The 16,774-nt window shown below is 47.5% G+C and overlaps 1 protein-coding gene across 7 annotated transcripts in view; it reads left to right on the top strand.

The window, feature by feature from the left end:
- si:ch211-285f17.1 (sickle tail protein homolog) overlaps positions 1 to 16,774 on the top strand; it is an 82,902-nt gene that overhangs the window by 60,605 nt on the left and 5,523 nt on the right. For all 7 annotated transcript variants that reach the window (XM_067251283.1, XM_067251282.1, XM_067251287.1 and 4 more), the window contains 13 exons: positions 1,759 to 2,564; positions 4,409 to 4,513; positions 5,077 to 5,126; positions 7,394 to 7,539; positions 9,273 to 9,448; positions 11,590 to 11,726; positions 12,020 to 12,167; positions 12,931 to 13,480; positions 13,660 to 13,870; positions 14,028 to 14,356; positions 14,525 to 14,680; positions 15,162 to 15,281; positions 16,682 to 16,759. In XM_067251283.1, coding sequence (XP_067107384.1) covers positions 1,759 to 2,564; positions 4,409 to 4,513; positions 5,077 to 5,126; positions 7,394 to 7,539; positions 9,273 to 9,448; positions 11,590 to 11,726; positions 12,020 to 12,167; positions 12,931 to 13,480; positions 13,660 to 13,870; positions 14,028 to 14,356; positions 14,525 to 14,680; positions 15,162 to 15,281; positions 16,682 to 16,759 — 3,012 coding nt within the window. The remainder of the gene's footprint in view (positions 1 to 1,758; positions 2,565 to 4,408; positions 4,514 to 5,076; positions 5,127 to 7,393; positions 7,540 to 9,272; positions 9,449 to 11,589; positions 11,727 to 12,019; positions 12,168 to 12,930; positions 13,481 to 13,659; positions 13,871 to 14,027; positions 14,357 to 14,524; positions 14,681 to 15,161; positions 15,282 to 16,681; positions 16,760 to 16,774) is intronic.

Below are 16,774 nucleotides of genomic sequence, written 5' to 3'. Positions count from 1 at the left end.
CGGGTAGAAACCTTGTAGAGATGTAAAGTTCTTGTTTGTCTTTGTGAGTGTTCCCAGCCCAGGCACTGTCTTTGTTCGCTGATACAAGCTTTTAGCCTTTGTTGCTTTTTCAATTCTACACACACACACACACACACACACACACACACACACACACACACACACACACACAGGTTGCCACCTTATTGTGCTGTAGTACATTCTCTTTCATTTAAAGGAAGGAGCTTGAATCATTCAGATAAGAATTGTGCTTCACATGATTTGGAAATGTTATTGAAAAAAGACTTGGACAGTGTGCTACTCTGCAAAAATGACCTGCAGTCAGAGAGAATCCTTGTCCAACCATATTCAAAACGGTGACCTGCTCACCTCTCATTAAGGTGTAACCTATGACTCATGCTTCGCTGAACAAAGCTTTGATTGTTTGGCACCACAGAGTAGGGAGTTAGAAGGATTGACAATATTCAAGGTTGCGTGCAAAGTTTACAAGACTCCTGCCACAAGTTGTTGCAATGTTTCACACTGCCAGTCCATAGATTTGCGCCCACCTCTGATTGGAAATATGCAGCTTCCCTTGAAAATGGTGAGTGTTTGTATAACCTCTATAAAGTTTCTTCAGTACTTTTTAATAATTTGACAAGGACGTGTAACCCAACACAGTTTTAGCCTGTATTTAGCTGTGATCCTATATGATGTCATCTTTATTATCACTTGGAGTCGCATTGAGTCCCAAGTCTGTTCTTATGTAATACAAAGGTTTGTAATACATGAGGTACGGGGAAGCATTGTGTAGATTGAGAGTAGATGTTCACACAGAAACTTTCTCGGTCGGATTTCCTTTTAAAGTTGCAGGTGACTCGCCACCGAAACCCCTTAATGAAATGATCTCACTGCCACTACAAGGCTCCTACCTGCAAGTTAGCTACACATTCCTGTGAGCTCATATCTCTGCATACCGCCGAGTTTCACTGTCAACTATGTGACCCGCAACGTGAGATTTCACTCCGTTAACTTGTAACCACAACCGTAGCTGCATCATGCTGGGTTTCATAGTCCATCAGTACTCAGCAGTCCTCAATGGGTGGTCAGGACAAGGACGTAACTGCCTGTTCCGGCCTCCTGTTCCCCCAAAAAAAGATTGAGAAAAGTGCCAGAACAAATCTGTTGCAAATTAACTAGCTACTTTCTTGCCCCCAAGGCCAGCATAGCTGAGGTCCTTCTCACATAGTGTTTTCATATGTGAGACTGTTTGGAAAGCCACAGTGTTATCTGGGAGAGGCCTATTGACATTTCTGAGCACTATGTAAACTTTGGCAAAACGCTGGAGGTAAATGTTACAGCTTTTGAAAGAAATGCAAAATGCTAGTTATCCAGGACAATAATCTTGTACGGTGCTATTTTATTCACGATGTGAGGCAGAGTACAATTTATAAAGGATTTTTCAGTGAAATGGAATGAGAAACAATATTTTACTGTGCAAAAGTGTGTCAACTGTTCTTTGATTCTCTTTGCTGACGGTTCAATCTTGCCACAAAACATTTTGAGAAACAACAGCTTTAACGGGGTTAGAGCAATGTTTTATTTTCGTTATGGTGGGATGTCTGGCAGGACACACACAAAACAAACAAGAGTTTCAGCTATACACCAAGATAGACTCGATGTAGCTATTCGCTAACCGAAGATTGCCAGGGTTTGCTGTACATCTGATGTTGTGTGTGTGGCTTGGAGTGTGTTTCATTCTGTGTTTCTGCATTTCAGATGCACAGAGAGATGATGTACGCCAGCCGAGAAGTCCAGCACCCCCTTCGGCAGCCCCCCATGGGGCCCCCGCCCATCCACCCCATGCAGGGTGCCATGTCGCCCACCACGCCCCACTCCCTGCCCCCCTCGCCCTCCCGGATCCCTTTCGGCCCTCGCCAGGGGCCTCTGCCGGCCAGCGCCACCATTCCCCGGGACCGCATCGCCACCGCCACCCCCCCGGGCCGCTCCGTGTCCCCCTGCCCCAGCGCCATTCTTGAGCGACGGGATGTCAAGCCGGATGATGACATGGGAGGTGGGAAGAGCCATAGCTTGGCCCGGGGCAACGAGGGGCTGTACGCGGATCCTTACCTGCTCCACGAGGGGAGAATGAGCCTGGCCTCTGCCCACGTAGGGCACCCCCCACCTGGGGAGAGTCCTGAGCACGGCCTGGGGGGGTACCACCGGTCCTCCATCCGCTCCACAGGCTCCTACAGCGGGCCCAGCCCCACGGACACCATGGAGCACCCCGCCCTCTACCGCCAGAAGTCCCGCAACAGCCAGCTACCAACCCTTGGCTCCAAGACCCCGCCCCCCTCGCCACACAGGATGACCGAGGTCCGGGTGATTGACATCCACGGCGGCCCGCCCCCCCACGGAGTTGTGCCGCCCCCCCACGCCACGCACATGGAGCGCTCCTCGCCTGTGCGTCAGTCCTTCAGGAAGGAGGAAGTGGCGGCCAAGTCCAGGAGCAACATGGGCTCTCCTGTGGTGGTTGACCTCCAGGGTCATGGGCCCATCCCTCCGGCCAGTGACCCCCAGACACGGTAAGCCTCGCGGGGACCCAAGGTGGGATGGATGGGGGGGTGAGGGGGGGTGGAGCATGGAGCATGGACTAACTCTGCATCCCTGTTGCCACCCTAACAGTACGGCTGGGCTGTTGTAACCCCAAGCCTCATCATCATCCTCACCTTCTGGAAGGGTACAGACCCGGCCTTCGTCCATGTGTTTGTGAACAGAGTCAAGCCGAACCCAGCGGTTGAGACTGGACGGCCTGGCTTGTGTCTATTTTAGCTGGATCTAGTTTGTCCGGATCTGCGTGTGTGACCAGCTCTGCTTGTGTGAACAGCTTATCCAAAATCCTCGTTGAAGCCGCAGGCCAGACAGTGTGGATTAGTATTTCTTTATTTCAGTTTAACTTGGCTTCCATGACACACTAGGTGTGTTTACCAAGCGCAGTAACAGGATAGCACCTCACAGCCACCTGTACGCAGGAGTGTATATTTTGGTGTATATTCTCTGGCTTGGTTATTTGAACAACATTCATCTGGGTCGCCTGGAGCGAAGCTGTACAGCACACTGGCGTGGGTTTTTCAGCCGGGCAGTTTGGTCAGTTGGGTTTGAACAGCAGGAGCGAGACGAGCTCACAAACAAGAGAAGCCCGGGGGAGCGATGCTGTCCAGTTGGCATTTCACATAAGGCTTCCCTGGAGGGCCTTCACATGGAGGCAGAGGTGGGGCTACGTGCATGAGAAAGAAAATATTGACCAGGTGGTATGAGTAAAGCCTGGTGCTCCTGGAACGGGCTAATCACTGGAGCAGATCTATGAGGACCACCTGTGGGGTGCGACCACACTAACGGAAACAGGCGTGACAAAGGCATTTGTTTATATTCATTTTTTATTCATTTTTTTCTCCTCTCAAATGACTTATTCTCTGCCTGAGTGTCTTTAGGGGGGCCATTACCTAGAAACAAGTTGACATTTACAGACATCACATTGTGCATTCACCAAACAGTCAGATACAGCAAGTTGTACACACAGCACAGGTGTTGCCTGTACAGTACGGCCGGCCAGGGAACAATCCCCCCACTGTTTGGCTATATGTTCAGAGGTCTCTGGCTCCATACAACAAAATCCTGAGTCACAGACCTTTTCGTTGTCCTCAGTTGCCCTCTTCCCCCTACCTCCCCCTCCTGCTCCTCCACAGCCCCCATTAGACAAGTGATGACATGTGAACACAAGAGCCTTGCTATTTGTCCGTGGCCTCACCGCTCTGACTCCAAGCCCCTGATAAGGAGCCCCATTCACTCCCCTATCACGGTTTCCCCTGAATAACTCGAAGGTAATATGAGAATTGATGAGTTCTGTGTCGTCTTCGTCCGAGCACCAGTAACTCGTGACTCACCCTATTGTTTTAGCTCTGAATGGGAAAGCCCCAATGATCTAGACTCGTCGGAAGCCAAGGGGCTTAATCTACCAGACAGCCCTATGGTTGTTCCAACCACTGATGTTGGTTTGTTTTACATCCAGATGACTGGAGTGGTTCCACTGGGAGAGCATTGCAGACATACTAAGGGTGTACAGTTCACGCCATGTTTGACCAAAGTATAGGGTTTCTCTGTCTGAATCGGCTATTGAGTGCTTTAGGAAAGTTATTCTAAAACTTGGGAGACTTTTATTTTTTGCCCACCATTTGTTTATTAATCCATACATAAAAAATATATATTTTAAATAAAATTATCAAATCAGCTTCCTCAACCAAGCCTTAAATGCAGGTACTTCCTTCATGATTAGGCTGAGTTGTAAACAAATTAAAATAAAATGATGGCATTAATTAATAACCACACAAGCCCCAGTGTTAAAAGCTTGATTTTCTGATGTTTCCTGCAGACAGCGAATGAAGGCTATGGAGCAACAGATTGCCAGCTTGACTGGTCTTGTTCAGCATGCACTTTTAAAGAGTCCAAACTCTAGTGTCACCGAGGAGCCTCTCAGGTAAGCAAGTAGAAGAAGAGAAAGAGAGTGATGCAGCCTGGGAGTTTTCTAGAAGGAAAAACCCCCAGCTGTCCAGCCAATACGAATCAGTTGTGATCATATCAGTCAGCTACTGCAGGGTAAATAAAAAACACTAATAGGATGAAATAGTACCCAGGGTATAATATGGAGTCATTTTCCTGAATCTCCCCCTCTACCCCCCCTCCCCCCAAAATGGCTGCTGACTGGTTGGTTTACCTGACTGCATAACAAGACTACATTTGACTACATTTCAGCATGTTCTTTAGAGAACTGAAGCTAACTGTCATGACAATGCAAGTGTATGTTAGAGACTTGGGATAAGCTCAAACAGCTTATTAACAACTGTCATGTTTAACCTTCTTTGTATGTCAACCACATTGTCTGTCGGAATGTACATGTGTTCCACTAATATTTAACATCCATTCCTATTATAACTTCCTAGAGAAACGACTCCACTATGAAGTAAGAGCAAATACCAATGTATCTCTCTCTTCCCTTCTCTCCCTGTCTCTGTTTGTCCCTCTCTCTGACCCTCTCTTCAGTGAGAGATCAATGAAGACAGCCTCTCCAAGTCACAGTTCACACAGTGCAGGTCAGTAATATCCAATACATACCACATTATGCTCTAGGACACTCTGTGTAACTGTGTTATTCTCATCTTTGAAGATAATTTGTAGCGTCCTGACCTAATACGCCTTCCCGTGCTGCACGGCTCAGACAAGTTAGTTAATCTCCATCGGCATGGTCAGTCATGTGCACCACTTCAGAAGAGAAAAGCTATCCAGCCAAATCTTCTCATCGCCAATTCATATCGGCCTTCAAGTCTCCTCCTCGTCTCCCACACAGAACCAAGGCAAAGAGAGTTAGTGAGTGAAGACATAGAGAAGACGAGACAGGCAAGAAGAAAAAAAAACACCAAGCTAACTCCGGCTGCTGAAAGCATTACTTGGACCAAGACAGTCGGTCTTTCTCAGGCCCCTGGGTTATTCAGAGACTCCATCTCATCTGTGGGTTTGATCAAAAAGAAATACAAAGAAATCAAAAATGTATTGAATAAAAAGAACATTACTTAAGCGTCGAGCGAGGGTCTCTCATCTTGCGATAACCTTTCTCATACCAGGCTAGATTGTATCATGCAGGTACCCCACAATCTCACCAAACACCAAGAGAAGACCTTTTTCAATCCTCCAAGGCCTTCCTCATGCCTCAAAGATCACATATCACATCAAACACGAGAAACTGACCATGCTTCAATCTTTAACTTAATCTCAAACCGCTGTAAAACACTACACATACAGGAGAAATGCATTATAAAACAGACCGTCTTTGAATACTTGAGGTAATCTTTGTCTCGAGGCACTAATCCGAGAGAAGGGAAGGAAAGGTATACAGGTTCAGTACGCAGCTAGCTAGCGACACAAGTGCTGCATTCACTGTAACCTGTCCTTCAGGTCGGTGGAGCTTACGGGTGAAGTACTGAGGGAGAATAAAGACAGAGGGAGAAAGAGACGAGAGGGAAGGAGTGAGAGACTGTGAGGTGAGGGGTGCTCAGGGATTACGAGGACAATGGCAGTGTGTCCTGTCACTCCTGGGCTTGGTCTGTTTCTCTCTCTCTCTTTTTCTCTGTGCAAAGAGAGATCTTTAGAGGGCTCTCTGATGAATATTCTCTCTATCCTATTGTTTTCATCTGGGCAGGGACAGGCCTTCTGCCAGTGGACTTGTCTGCCAACATAATTGAAAACCAGAACATTTCAGATCCAACTACAGAACAGAAATGGGTGCAACATTCCGTTACATAATGGAAAAAGGCCTTACCACATTTTTTAATGCATATAGTGCAGGGTGGTTCAATGCCTAAATGCATTACTTATTGAAATACCATTTCCTGTTCTGACTGAAATAAAATGGAATTGACCCAAAATGGGACCTCAGGCGGTTACCAAGCGACTGAAGATCTACCTGTGTCCCATTTCAATCAAACACTACAGGAACTACTGGAATCAAATCCTAAACGGGGGACTCTGACAGACTCCGGACTGTTTCTCACTTTCAAAGATAAGGATGGTCTCTGAGGGGCACGTGAGCAGAGTCACGTTGCTCACACCGCAAACATCCGGCAGTTTCTAACCCCCGGGTCCTCCCCTAACCGTGATTGGAAGTGACAAGGTTTGGTCAGTAGGGATGGAGGTGATGGCCTATGTCAGAGGCCATGCCAGCTGAAGTAGCAGCGCTCTGCTCCGGGCACAGATGGTGAGACCCAGAGGGAAAGAGCGGGCCGTCATCACTAAACATTAGAGGCATTAATGCAGGACTGGCGTGGATGGTGCCAGTGGTTTGTACCCAGCAGAAGAACAGGGTAGAGGAGAGGGAGAAGGGGGAACAACATCCCCACAGGAGAGCCATGGGGGTTTTTTTTCCACTTCAGATGTAATGCGTGTGTTCGTGTATAACACTATACCTGAGGCAGTGTGTAGAATTTCATCTGCTCGGAATAGGAGAGTGATATCCTGCCATACCCCGCCCGCTCACCCCCCTCGAAAAAGGATTGCAGCGTTCCTAAAGTTTTCATGGTGTCCTCAAAGACATGCCAAACTGCTCCGGGTTGCACCGACTGCTTGGAATTTGAATAACTGATGCGACTGATATGAATGTTATATCATTTTTTATGTAAATTCCATCCTTTTCCTCTTGGAATCAGTGCTTGTAAATGAGGAAATATGTGTGCCGTTATTACTGCGTAGTCTGCCACGGCAAACTGAAAATGGCACTCAAACTTCTGTAACATCAGACTTGTTGTTGTGGTTGTTATTTAGTACCTGATGTTCTCTTTTCCCTCCTATTTTTGTCGTCGGCTTTTAGGGGATTCGCCGGTGTTAGCAATCCGGAGTGTGGTGGCGGCGGTGTCCTCGGACGTTGTCCCCGCCCCCGCGCGCGCCAACCTGCTGCAGGTCAGGAGGAATGTGAGCGACCTACGACAGCAGCTGCAGCTGATGAGGCAGCAACAGGTGCGACCCTGACACCCTGCTGAATGATTTAGAATCATACAAATGATCCTATATTATAAATACATGACCATGTATAATGCATATAGAAGTCCATTCGTATCGTGTTCGTCCGCTGTTGTGTGCGGCAGGCCTGGGTCAGGGGGTCCTTGCAGCATATTACAGTTTTTTACAATCGCTATGACAATTCTTTCAATGCTTCTAACAAGTTTCCTAAACTCTTAACGCACCCACACACCTACGACACCCAATTGGCAAAACGGTTAATTTCATGTTCAAAATCACACATTGTAAACTAAACTCAAACACTCATTTTCATAACACAAAAATACACAATACACCATGTTTACCAAAACACTAACACACGTTCTCTTTCAACAGGAACATTTAGTCAATTATAGCACAGTGTCATAAAAACACTAACATCAGATGGAATTACAGAAACTGCATTATTTTATATATGTGTCAGATCTCACAGTATATGGATCATAGATTGTGTTTTGCAATGCGGTTTCTTTTGAAGCCTCTCTACATTTTTGTTTTGTTGGGTTTAGTAAATGCATGCATTTTGTTTCTTTTGCTGCAGAAATTCAGAACAAAAAATTAATGACCCATCTCAGAGTAGCTTTATACAATGTACGGTTACTGTATGGAAAAAAAAAGAAAACAAACATAATTGCTGCAGTAAAGGCTTCATTTGCAACAGGACATTACTGCAACAAATATGCCATATACCTGTCCTTGTCGGAGATCTGGTTCTCTTTGATGATTGAAAAGGACACTCAGTCGTGGTGAAATCAAATCCAAGTAGCTTTATTTACTTAAATACAGGATATACACACACTGGGTATTTCGCAAATGAAATGCCCAACAGTTGCATAAAACAGCTTGCTTTATACTCATAAAACATCCGCCCCTTTCTAAACATAAATGTTTTGCAAGATAACCAGTTGATTACCTGTCAACATCCCTCTGCTTCTTGTCAATATTTCCTATGCCAAGGGGGCGGGCCTGACATGTACGTGACTCAGGGGTTGCAGTGTTCTAATGTCCTCATGTGGTTATTGGATAGAGCCCATGAGTTCCTTACGTATTACTTGCTTATCAGTTATAACGCCTGGAGCGTTGGAGGCCTGGAAGTTTGTGGTAAGAGCACATTGGATGGATACTTTGTTTTCCTATAACGTTGTTTTCCTATAACGTCAATCCTTCTCTCAAGGATCCCTCCCAGATCAACCTGGTTCACATAAGGACAGACATGACATAACATTTATGTACGTAAAGGCAGTCTTACTGTAATTCACTAGGGACCGTCCTCCAGTTTTCTGCTCTGACACCATTACGTATTTCATCAGTTACCCTAACTCTGGCACTTCTATCAGCGCCACCACACCTTCTAACTCCTCTCCCTTGCCCTTGTCCCACTCCTCTCCCTTGTCCTGGTACTTGTCTTCCTTTCCCTCGTGCAGGCAAAAGAAGTTCAAGCATTTAAAATGTGTGTTTACTCTATGCATTTTGTTTCAAAGCAACAAGAAATGTGTTAATTGTATAGCCAACACAGACGGATGTTGTGCTAACTGTGTCAAGAGTTAAGGAAACTTGTTAAAAGTATAGAAAAAATTGTCATAGCGATTGTAAAATACTGTAAGCTCTCGGAGTGTGGACGTCGTTTCTTCATGCGTGTGCTTGTGGGTGTTTGACTTGGTCACGTGTGTGTGCGTGCGTGTGTGTCGCAGCTCCAGAACCAGGAGGCTCTGCGGGCGCAGCTGAAGCGGGCGGAGCAGGAGATCAGCTCAAAGCTAGAGGAGGCCATGCGGCGCCTGGAGGACCCCGTCCACAGGCAGAGAGTCCTGGTGGAGGAGGACAGACACAAGTACCTGAGTCTGGAGGAGAGGGTGCAGACCCAGCTAAGGTGACACCAGTTAGACATACGCAGTGCATATACCCATATAGGGATAATGACTTGGCTTATTCTGTACCTACAGAATCCAGAGTCAGTTTCTTTTTTTTGGCAGGTGTGTAAAGATTTACAGAATAGGTGTTTGGTTTGTTCACCTTCATCCTGACTTCCAGTGATCACAATATCCCTTTTGGCTTGTGAAAGCAGTATCTTGGTCTTATTTCTCAACTTGGCACCACACACTGTGCGATTGTTGCCTTTAAGTCATCCTCATCTTTCAGGACCGTAGGGCTCTCACCTCACTCATCAGCTCCTCTCTCTGCTAGGCAGGGTGTGGTAAGCTAATACACACACGCTAATACTTCAATCCCCACACAGCTTCTTACCAGGTAAGGACATTCCAGCCATGAGTCCTCCTGGCTTCAGTTTTACCAACTAGCTGGTGTGCATTGACAGTCACAGTCACATACACACAACCAAACGCTCAATTACCGTCTGCAAGTTAGAACCGGCAGACCTCGTCTGTCTCCCATTTCAAACGCTGCGCCCATGGAACAACGGGACCGACAGCAGACCAGTTATTTCCAGTGTGCACTTGAATTGATTTCACCAGCTGCAGCTTGCCGAACGGGGGGAGGGGAGAACTTTGATTTAATTCTTTTTAAACGTTTTTAAACAGCCAAGGTCAAAGTACTCTGCCTGGCTTTTCAGTCGTAAACATATGCGTAGATAAACACTGTGATTGGAGGATTCTTCCCTTTCTGGGAGGGGGAACAGGGGGGCTCACAGGCGCTGGCCGCTGGCAGTGCCTCCATGTTGTTTTTGGTGGCCGGCCAAATGTGAGTCAGCAAAGTGCAACGGCGTAGGCGCTTTAAATAAGTTTGGTTAATGAGGTCTGCTTTGCTTGACAGAGAGCGAGTGTGTGTGTGTTTGTGTGTGTGTGTGTGTGTTACTTTAACTTTAATAACCTGTGAGTGTGTGTCAGTTTTGTTTTGTGTGTATCCTTGTTTGCACAGTATATGAGAGAATGAGGCGTGAAAAAGAACAGCCTTTTCTCCAGAGGATTACCAGAACTGTCAAATAACACTTGACATAATCAGCCACAGCACTGAGAAGCACTGAGTATCTACATAGCTGTGGTAGGTTATTTGGTAGGTTAACAAATAGTTTACGAATAGTAAGACAGTCTCAGTCAGCCCATGTGTATAATATCTAACATTTAACATGAGGTCAATTGGGTACTTGGGATGTTTTGTTATTATGTTTTCATACTGTATGTCAGATCCTTTCAGTTCTGTTTTCCCGGTTAGTCCCAAGCCTGGCAGGGGTTGCTAGTTTGATCCTGCTGTCAGTCCAATATCTTGTTGCCCTTGAGCAATACTGTGAAAGCTGAGAGAGAGTGAGAGAGTGAGAGAGTGAGAGAGTGAGAGAGTGAGAGAGAGAGAGAGAGAGAGAGAGAGAGAGAGAGAGAGAGAGAGAGAGAGAGAGAGAGAGAGAGAGAGAGAGAGAGAGAGAGAGAGAGAGAGAGAGAGAGAGAGAGAGAGAGTGAGAGAGAGAGAGTGAGAGAGAGAGAGAGAGAGTGAGAGAGAGAGAGGTGAACCTGTCATTATTTATCTCAAATAGATGATCCCTGATATGTCCTGTGTGTCTTCCCATCTTTGGAAGCTACCAAAACCTGCTTTATATAAGTCCTTGAAGTTTGAGTGTCAAACGTTTTACTTCACGGTCCCTCAGTTAAAATTTCCAGTTTAACGCCAGTTGCCAAGAGACGTTCAGCTGAACACATTTTGGCTTTTTGGGTACTCATTTTCCTAGCTCTAAGTCACACTGTATGGTAATTTCAGGTGTCTCTCATAAACTCCAGCATATTTCCTCTTGAAAGCTACAGTTATAATATTCCTTGTGGATATGGCAATGTATCTGTTAGATAAGCCGTCCTGTGTATGGAAGTTCTAGGAGGGAGTCAACACAAGTCAGTCCAGTTTCCATCCTTTGGATGGATGTTTGAAGAGATCAGCCTGTATCTAAAATGACAGATTCTGCTTACTTAAAACACCCTGTATGTGGGTATAGCCTGCCCCCTAGTGCTGAAAGGAAGAAAACCTCCTTTCCTCACTCCCTGCCTCCTCCCTCCCTGCTCCCCTTCTCCACAGTGAGCTGGAGCAGTATGTGGACTCTCTGAACAGGGAGACCAGCGTGGCGGGGGGCAGCAGAGCCGTGACTCTGAAGGACGTGGAGGAGGGGGCTGTCAGTCTCCGGAGGGTGGGCGAGTCTCTCGCAGGGCTCAAAGGTAGGACATCCAGACTTCATGTTACAGTGCCGTACCCAGTGTCAAGGATACTACCCATTCAGATTTTGTACCTTGAATGGTCAAGATAAATTTGATTTTCAACCACAGATTTCGCTTGATTAACAAAATATTACAAATATATACTTGTTCTGTTTTGATTTCTGTGCTTTTTTGTCTTGCTGTCTTTCGTTCTCTCTCTTCTCTCGGTCTTCTCTCGGTCTTCTTGCCCTCTCTCTCTCTCTCTCCCTCTCTCCCTCCCTCCCTCCCTCTCCCTCTCCCTCCCCTCCCTCCAGGAGAGTTTCCGGCCCTGCAGACCAGGATGAGGGCGGTGCTGAGGGTGGAGGTGGAGGCGGTCAAATTCCTCAAGGAGGAGCCTCACAAACTGGACAGCATGCTGAAGAGGGTCAAGAGCCTGACGGAGGTCCTCAGCGGCCTGAGGAGGTAGGGAGACAGAGAGAGAGAGACTACTGAAGGAGAAAGGATGAGAGAAAGAGACATAAGGACTGATAGACCAATACGATGTGGGTGAGAATGGAGAGAAAGGGCGAGGTAGATAGGAAAGAGGTAGGATGAAAGGATTGAAATGTGTGTGGGGGCTGAGTGACAGATTAAGGAGGAAACCAAAGCGCTCCCAGAGTCAGAGCCAGGGTTCTTTTGAAGGTACGGGCTGTTGATGATTATGTTGACAAATTGGCCCCATCAACCTCTGAAGGGTCAGTAGAGCTGACCGGAGCCCCACGTCCATCTTGATTTAGCTCAGGCCTGTCTCCGCTCTCCGCAAACTGACCAAATGGATCATTAAATTAATTCAGGAGAAGACGCTGCACCTAATTTCCATATAAATATCAGTCAGAGGCACCAGGCATCATGGGTCATCATTGCTCTCACCCCTTGGCACCCACTGCAAGCAAAATCAGTCCCGTTCCATCATAGCCCTCTGCAAGAGCTCTCTCCCCTCACGTCACAGTCCATTAAGATCATTTAGCTTGCCTCGGTCTTGGTCTAAGTCACGTGTGTTCATTGTGTTAGGTTTGTTGTATTTTCAGTCCAGATGTACTGGGCCAGTTCTGCTCTGAGATAGCACTGCAATGCAGAAGCAGAACCTATACATTCAATGATGATGGGAAGGTTAAGTTTCTTTTTGTGCTGAAGTAACATCCTTTTGCAACATAAATCAATGCTATCTTCTCTTCCTTTTCTCCAGATACTCTACAGAGGGCCAGCACAAGGCCCCAGACTCTGCTCTCAGTGCACCTGCCAAGCCAGCTCCACTGGTGATCCTTCCCCCCGCTGCGGTCCAGACCGACGCCCCCGTGGACGCCCCTCCTCCCCAGGCAGCCACCAAGCCGGGCTCCCCCTCTGCCCTGCCCGAGCCCCAGACCTCCACCGTCCGGTCGGAGGTCATGCCGGCCTCTCCGGTGGTCATCCACCACGTCCAGAGCTCCCCGGTCCTCATGCAGCAGTCGCAGCAGTCGGCCGCCCTCACCCACCAGCCCAGCCCCCCGCCCACGCCCTCCACCCCCACCCACGGAGGGTTAGACTCCCCAGGCCCGGGGAAATCAAGGGTATCCCCCTCTCTGTCCACCTCCGACCCCCCCAGCCCCGCCCCCCAACATAAGAAGACCCAACCTGGCAACCCGGAGCAGCCGGTCCCCGCTAACGGCAACGGGAACGCTAACGGCAGCCAGAGTCTCTTCATCGAGGAGCTCCACACCAGCCGCGACAAGAGCAAAAACAGAGCTGTGTCCATACAGGTACAGAACCCTCACCACCATGAGGACATGGGGTACTGTTGGCATCACTTCTCCTGCAAGGATTCAATAATCCTCCTTACCTTCGGTATCACTTTTCATGAGGTAATTGTATTATTGTCCTCCCTCTCTTTCTCTCTCGCTCTATTTTTCTCTCTCTGTGTTTTCTCTCGACCTATCAGGCGGCAGAGAAGGAGTGGGAGGAGAGGAGGCAGAACATGGGCCACTATGACGGGAAGGAGTTTGAGAAGATCCTGCAGGAGGCTCAGGCCAACATGATGAAGGGCATTCCCAGCCTGGAGGTAGGCAGCGAGGGAGAGTCTTCCCTGACGGCCCACCCTGCTGCCCCAGGGGACCAGGCAGACAGCCCCCAGCCTGTGGAACCAGACACAGGTACTGTGGAAGTCTGTTGAAAAAGTATTTCTGTACCACCACACTATAGGATATCAAAAATAATGCATTTTGTCCTATAAGGTTATTAACAGTTGTGTTTCAATACCTAATGAAACATTTTGACTTTTTGGGGGTATCTTTGTGTTTTGTTTACCAGTAGAAGACCCCAAGCCTGAGCCCACCACAGACATACCGGCCAAGCCCGGCCCTGAAAAACTCCCTAAGCCGGTTCTAGAAAAATCTAGCAAGACTGCCACCACTGAGCAAGCCCCCAACCCTGCGACCGGGGACGGACCCACCACCAAGCCCACCACTGCCGCCCCGGCCACAGACAAGGTCTCCAAGCAGGGAGCGGAGAAAGTCAGCAAGTCCCCTCCGCCACCCCCTCCCCGGAAGACCTTCCCCTCCCCCCTCCCCTCAGGCATGACCACCACACGCTCTGGAGAGGTGGTCTACACCAGCAGGAAGGAGTCCATCTCCGCTCAGGTTAGTACGAACGGCCGGGTGGTCCGCGGTTGGAACCATGTGTGCGGGTAACCTGAGCCTCACCGTGTGTGGTCCCGCCTAGGGTCCAGAGCTGTTGGAAGGATGTGAAAAGTGTCCAGCCGACTGAACGATTGTGTTGATTTTTCTTTACCTGTCCCGTCTGTCCAGGAGGGGGAGGATGAGGGCCAGACGCCCACCCCCCCGCCTAAACCCACCAAGGTGCCCCCGGAGATCAAACCCAAGCCCTCCACCCCTCCCCCCATCGCTGTCTCTGCTGTACGGGAGGAAGAGGATGAGGGGGACAAGATCATGGCTGAACTCCAGGTAGGACACACACACACGCACACACACTTCACAGAACACATAAGCTCACTAACTCACGTGGAGAATGGTCATAAACAAAGTCCTAAATAGATTGGAAGGCTTTTGTGTGTGCTGCATCTTGTTTTTACTGAAATCTCTGTGTGGGAAATGGGGTCCTCTGTGTCATCTCTCCTATCTCATCTCTCCTATCTCATCTCTCCTATCTCATCTCTTCTATCTCATCTCCCCTTGGTGGTTGGGTTGCAGAGGGTAGCAGGGGTGCGGGGAACTGGGAACAGCTCCCTAACTTGGCCAGTTGTTAAAACACGTGTTGTCCCTTAAACATGTCAAGATAGCATTGGCACAGGCACAGCAGAGCTGGGAAGAGACGAGTCTCCACTGTGGTCCCTCTTTGATGCAGGATACCACCTCCCATACAGCCCAGGAACGACTCCCAATCTGATCCTAATCCGTACTCCCCTGACATACTTTCACTCCCCAGGTCTTCCAGAAGTGCACGATAAAGGATGTAGGTGTGAAAAGCGTGTTAGAAACCGCTAGAATCGAGCCCCAAATCAGAGAGTTAAGACCCGGGGCCCTAATGCCCCTCAAAGAGAGAAAGGTAAAAGAGGCCAGCCCCCGTTTATTGCCGTCCTCCTTAATCGCCTGCTTTCTCCGTCCGGCTACCGTGTCGGCTCGCGCCTGCCATGGCTGTGCTTTAACCCCGCATTCTGTCTGCCTCTAGCACCCTTGCCTCTTACTTACTTACCCTTGCCTCTGCTTCTGCCTCGAGAGAAACCTAAAACAAACTCCTTACGTCGCGTAGGAGACGTGTTCTCCATGTCTTTCTCTCTCCACTTTGTTATTTCCACTGGAAGTCTCGGCTTGTCCTCGGTTTTCACGATTAAGTCTGCAGAACGTGAAGGGTGTGAAAAACGTCCGCTTTGTGTTTGTCAAGCAAATTATGGTGATTTGACACTGTTATTGAATTCTGTTTGCCTGGATTTATCCAGAGTCAATAAACGAATGAGCCACTTGAAATCCACTCGTAATCAAATGGTCTTGTGTGTTATTGTTTTCCTTTGATCAAGAATTGTTAGAATTCTTACTAGTTTTGCTTCAATCATCTAGTTTCACTGATTGGCCATTGAATTGAGGATAGTTTAATGTGTTTTTGCAGACTTGGTTCACTTTAGGTCACCCTGACCACTCTGCATGACCCCTCTCCTTACTTTTTTGGTTTCATGGGATAACTTCCTACCTTCTCTGCGTCTTTGTCCAATTTAACATGCTTATATTTCACCTTTTATGTCTATGAAAGAAGCTTAATGTTAAATTGCTAAATTATGTTTAAGTTTCTTGAAAACTAATTGTGTACTGGATGTGTTCCCATGGTAGACAGTTTCACAGAACATTGTGTGTGTCAGATAAGATTTTATGAACCATATCTGTGGGATCACTGTAGGTCAAGGTCAGCTTTAATCTTTTCCTGGGAAATCAATTTGTAGTGATAGTTTTCTTTAGTCATTATATTTTGTTTATGATGCAGGGTCCTGATATAAGATGAGAATTATAGTTTAGATCATTTTTGCACATGTTGTCAGGTGTGTCCAGATTAGTAATGTACTGCTAAAAATCATATTACATATAGTCATACAATATTGTGGACATATCCCTCCCACCCAAACTTTACAAAACTTTACAATAACAGTTATTACAAAAAAAATACCGTTAGTTCAGGCTACAGATTCGCTCGCATCTGTTTTCCTATAAAGCATCTCATGATAAAAACAGCTAAACTGATTTTTGAAGGATGTCATTTTCATCTTTAAGAAAATATGCTGTGATGCTGTGCAATACAATACGAGAGATGCCTCATAGGAAAGTTATTGCCCAATGCTGTCATCAGACCATGGGATGCTAATGATCTATGGTCAGTGAATGCACAATGCAAGCCCAGTCCTAACACAGCCAGTACAGTGTCACCTTAATCCTGTCCCCCTTCACGCACTGTCCTGGCAGAGCTCTGAACCCACACGGGAGGACAAAGATCCTGGCACAGACGAGAATGGGAACTCCACTGTCCGCCAGAGTCCTGGGGTATACCAACTCACT

This window comes from Osmerus mordax, chromosome 15, assembly GCF_038355195.1.
Source record: "Osmerus mordax isolate fOsmMor3 chromosome 15, fOsmMor3.pri, whole genome shotgun sequence".
Lineage (NCBI taxonomy): Eukaryota > Metazoa > Chordata > Actinopteri > Osmeriformes > Osmeridae > Osmerus > Osmerus mordax.
The sequence above is the reverse complement of the archived record's forward strand: the minus strand, read 5'-3'. Positions and strand labels throughout refer to the sequence as shown.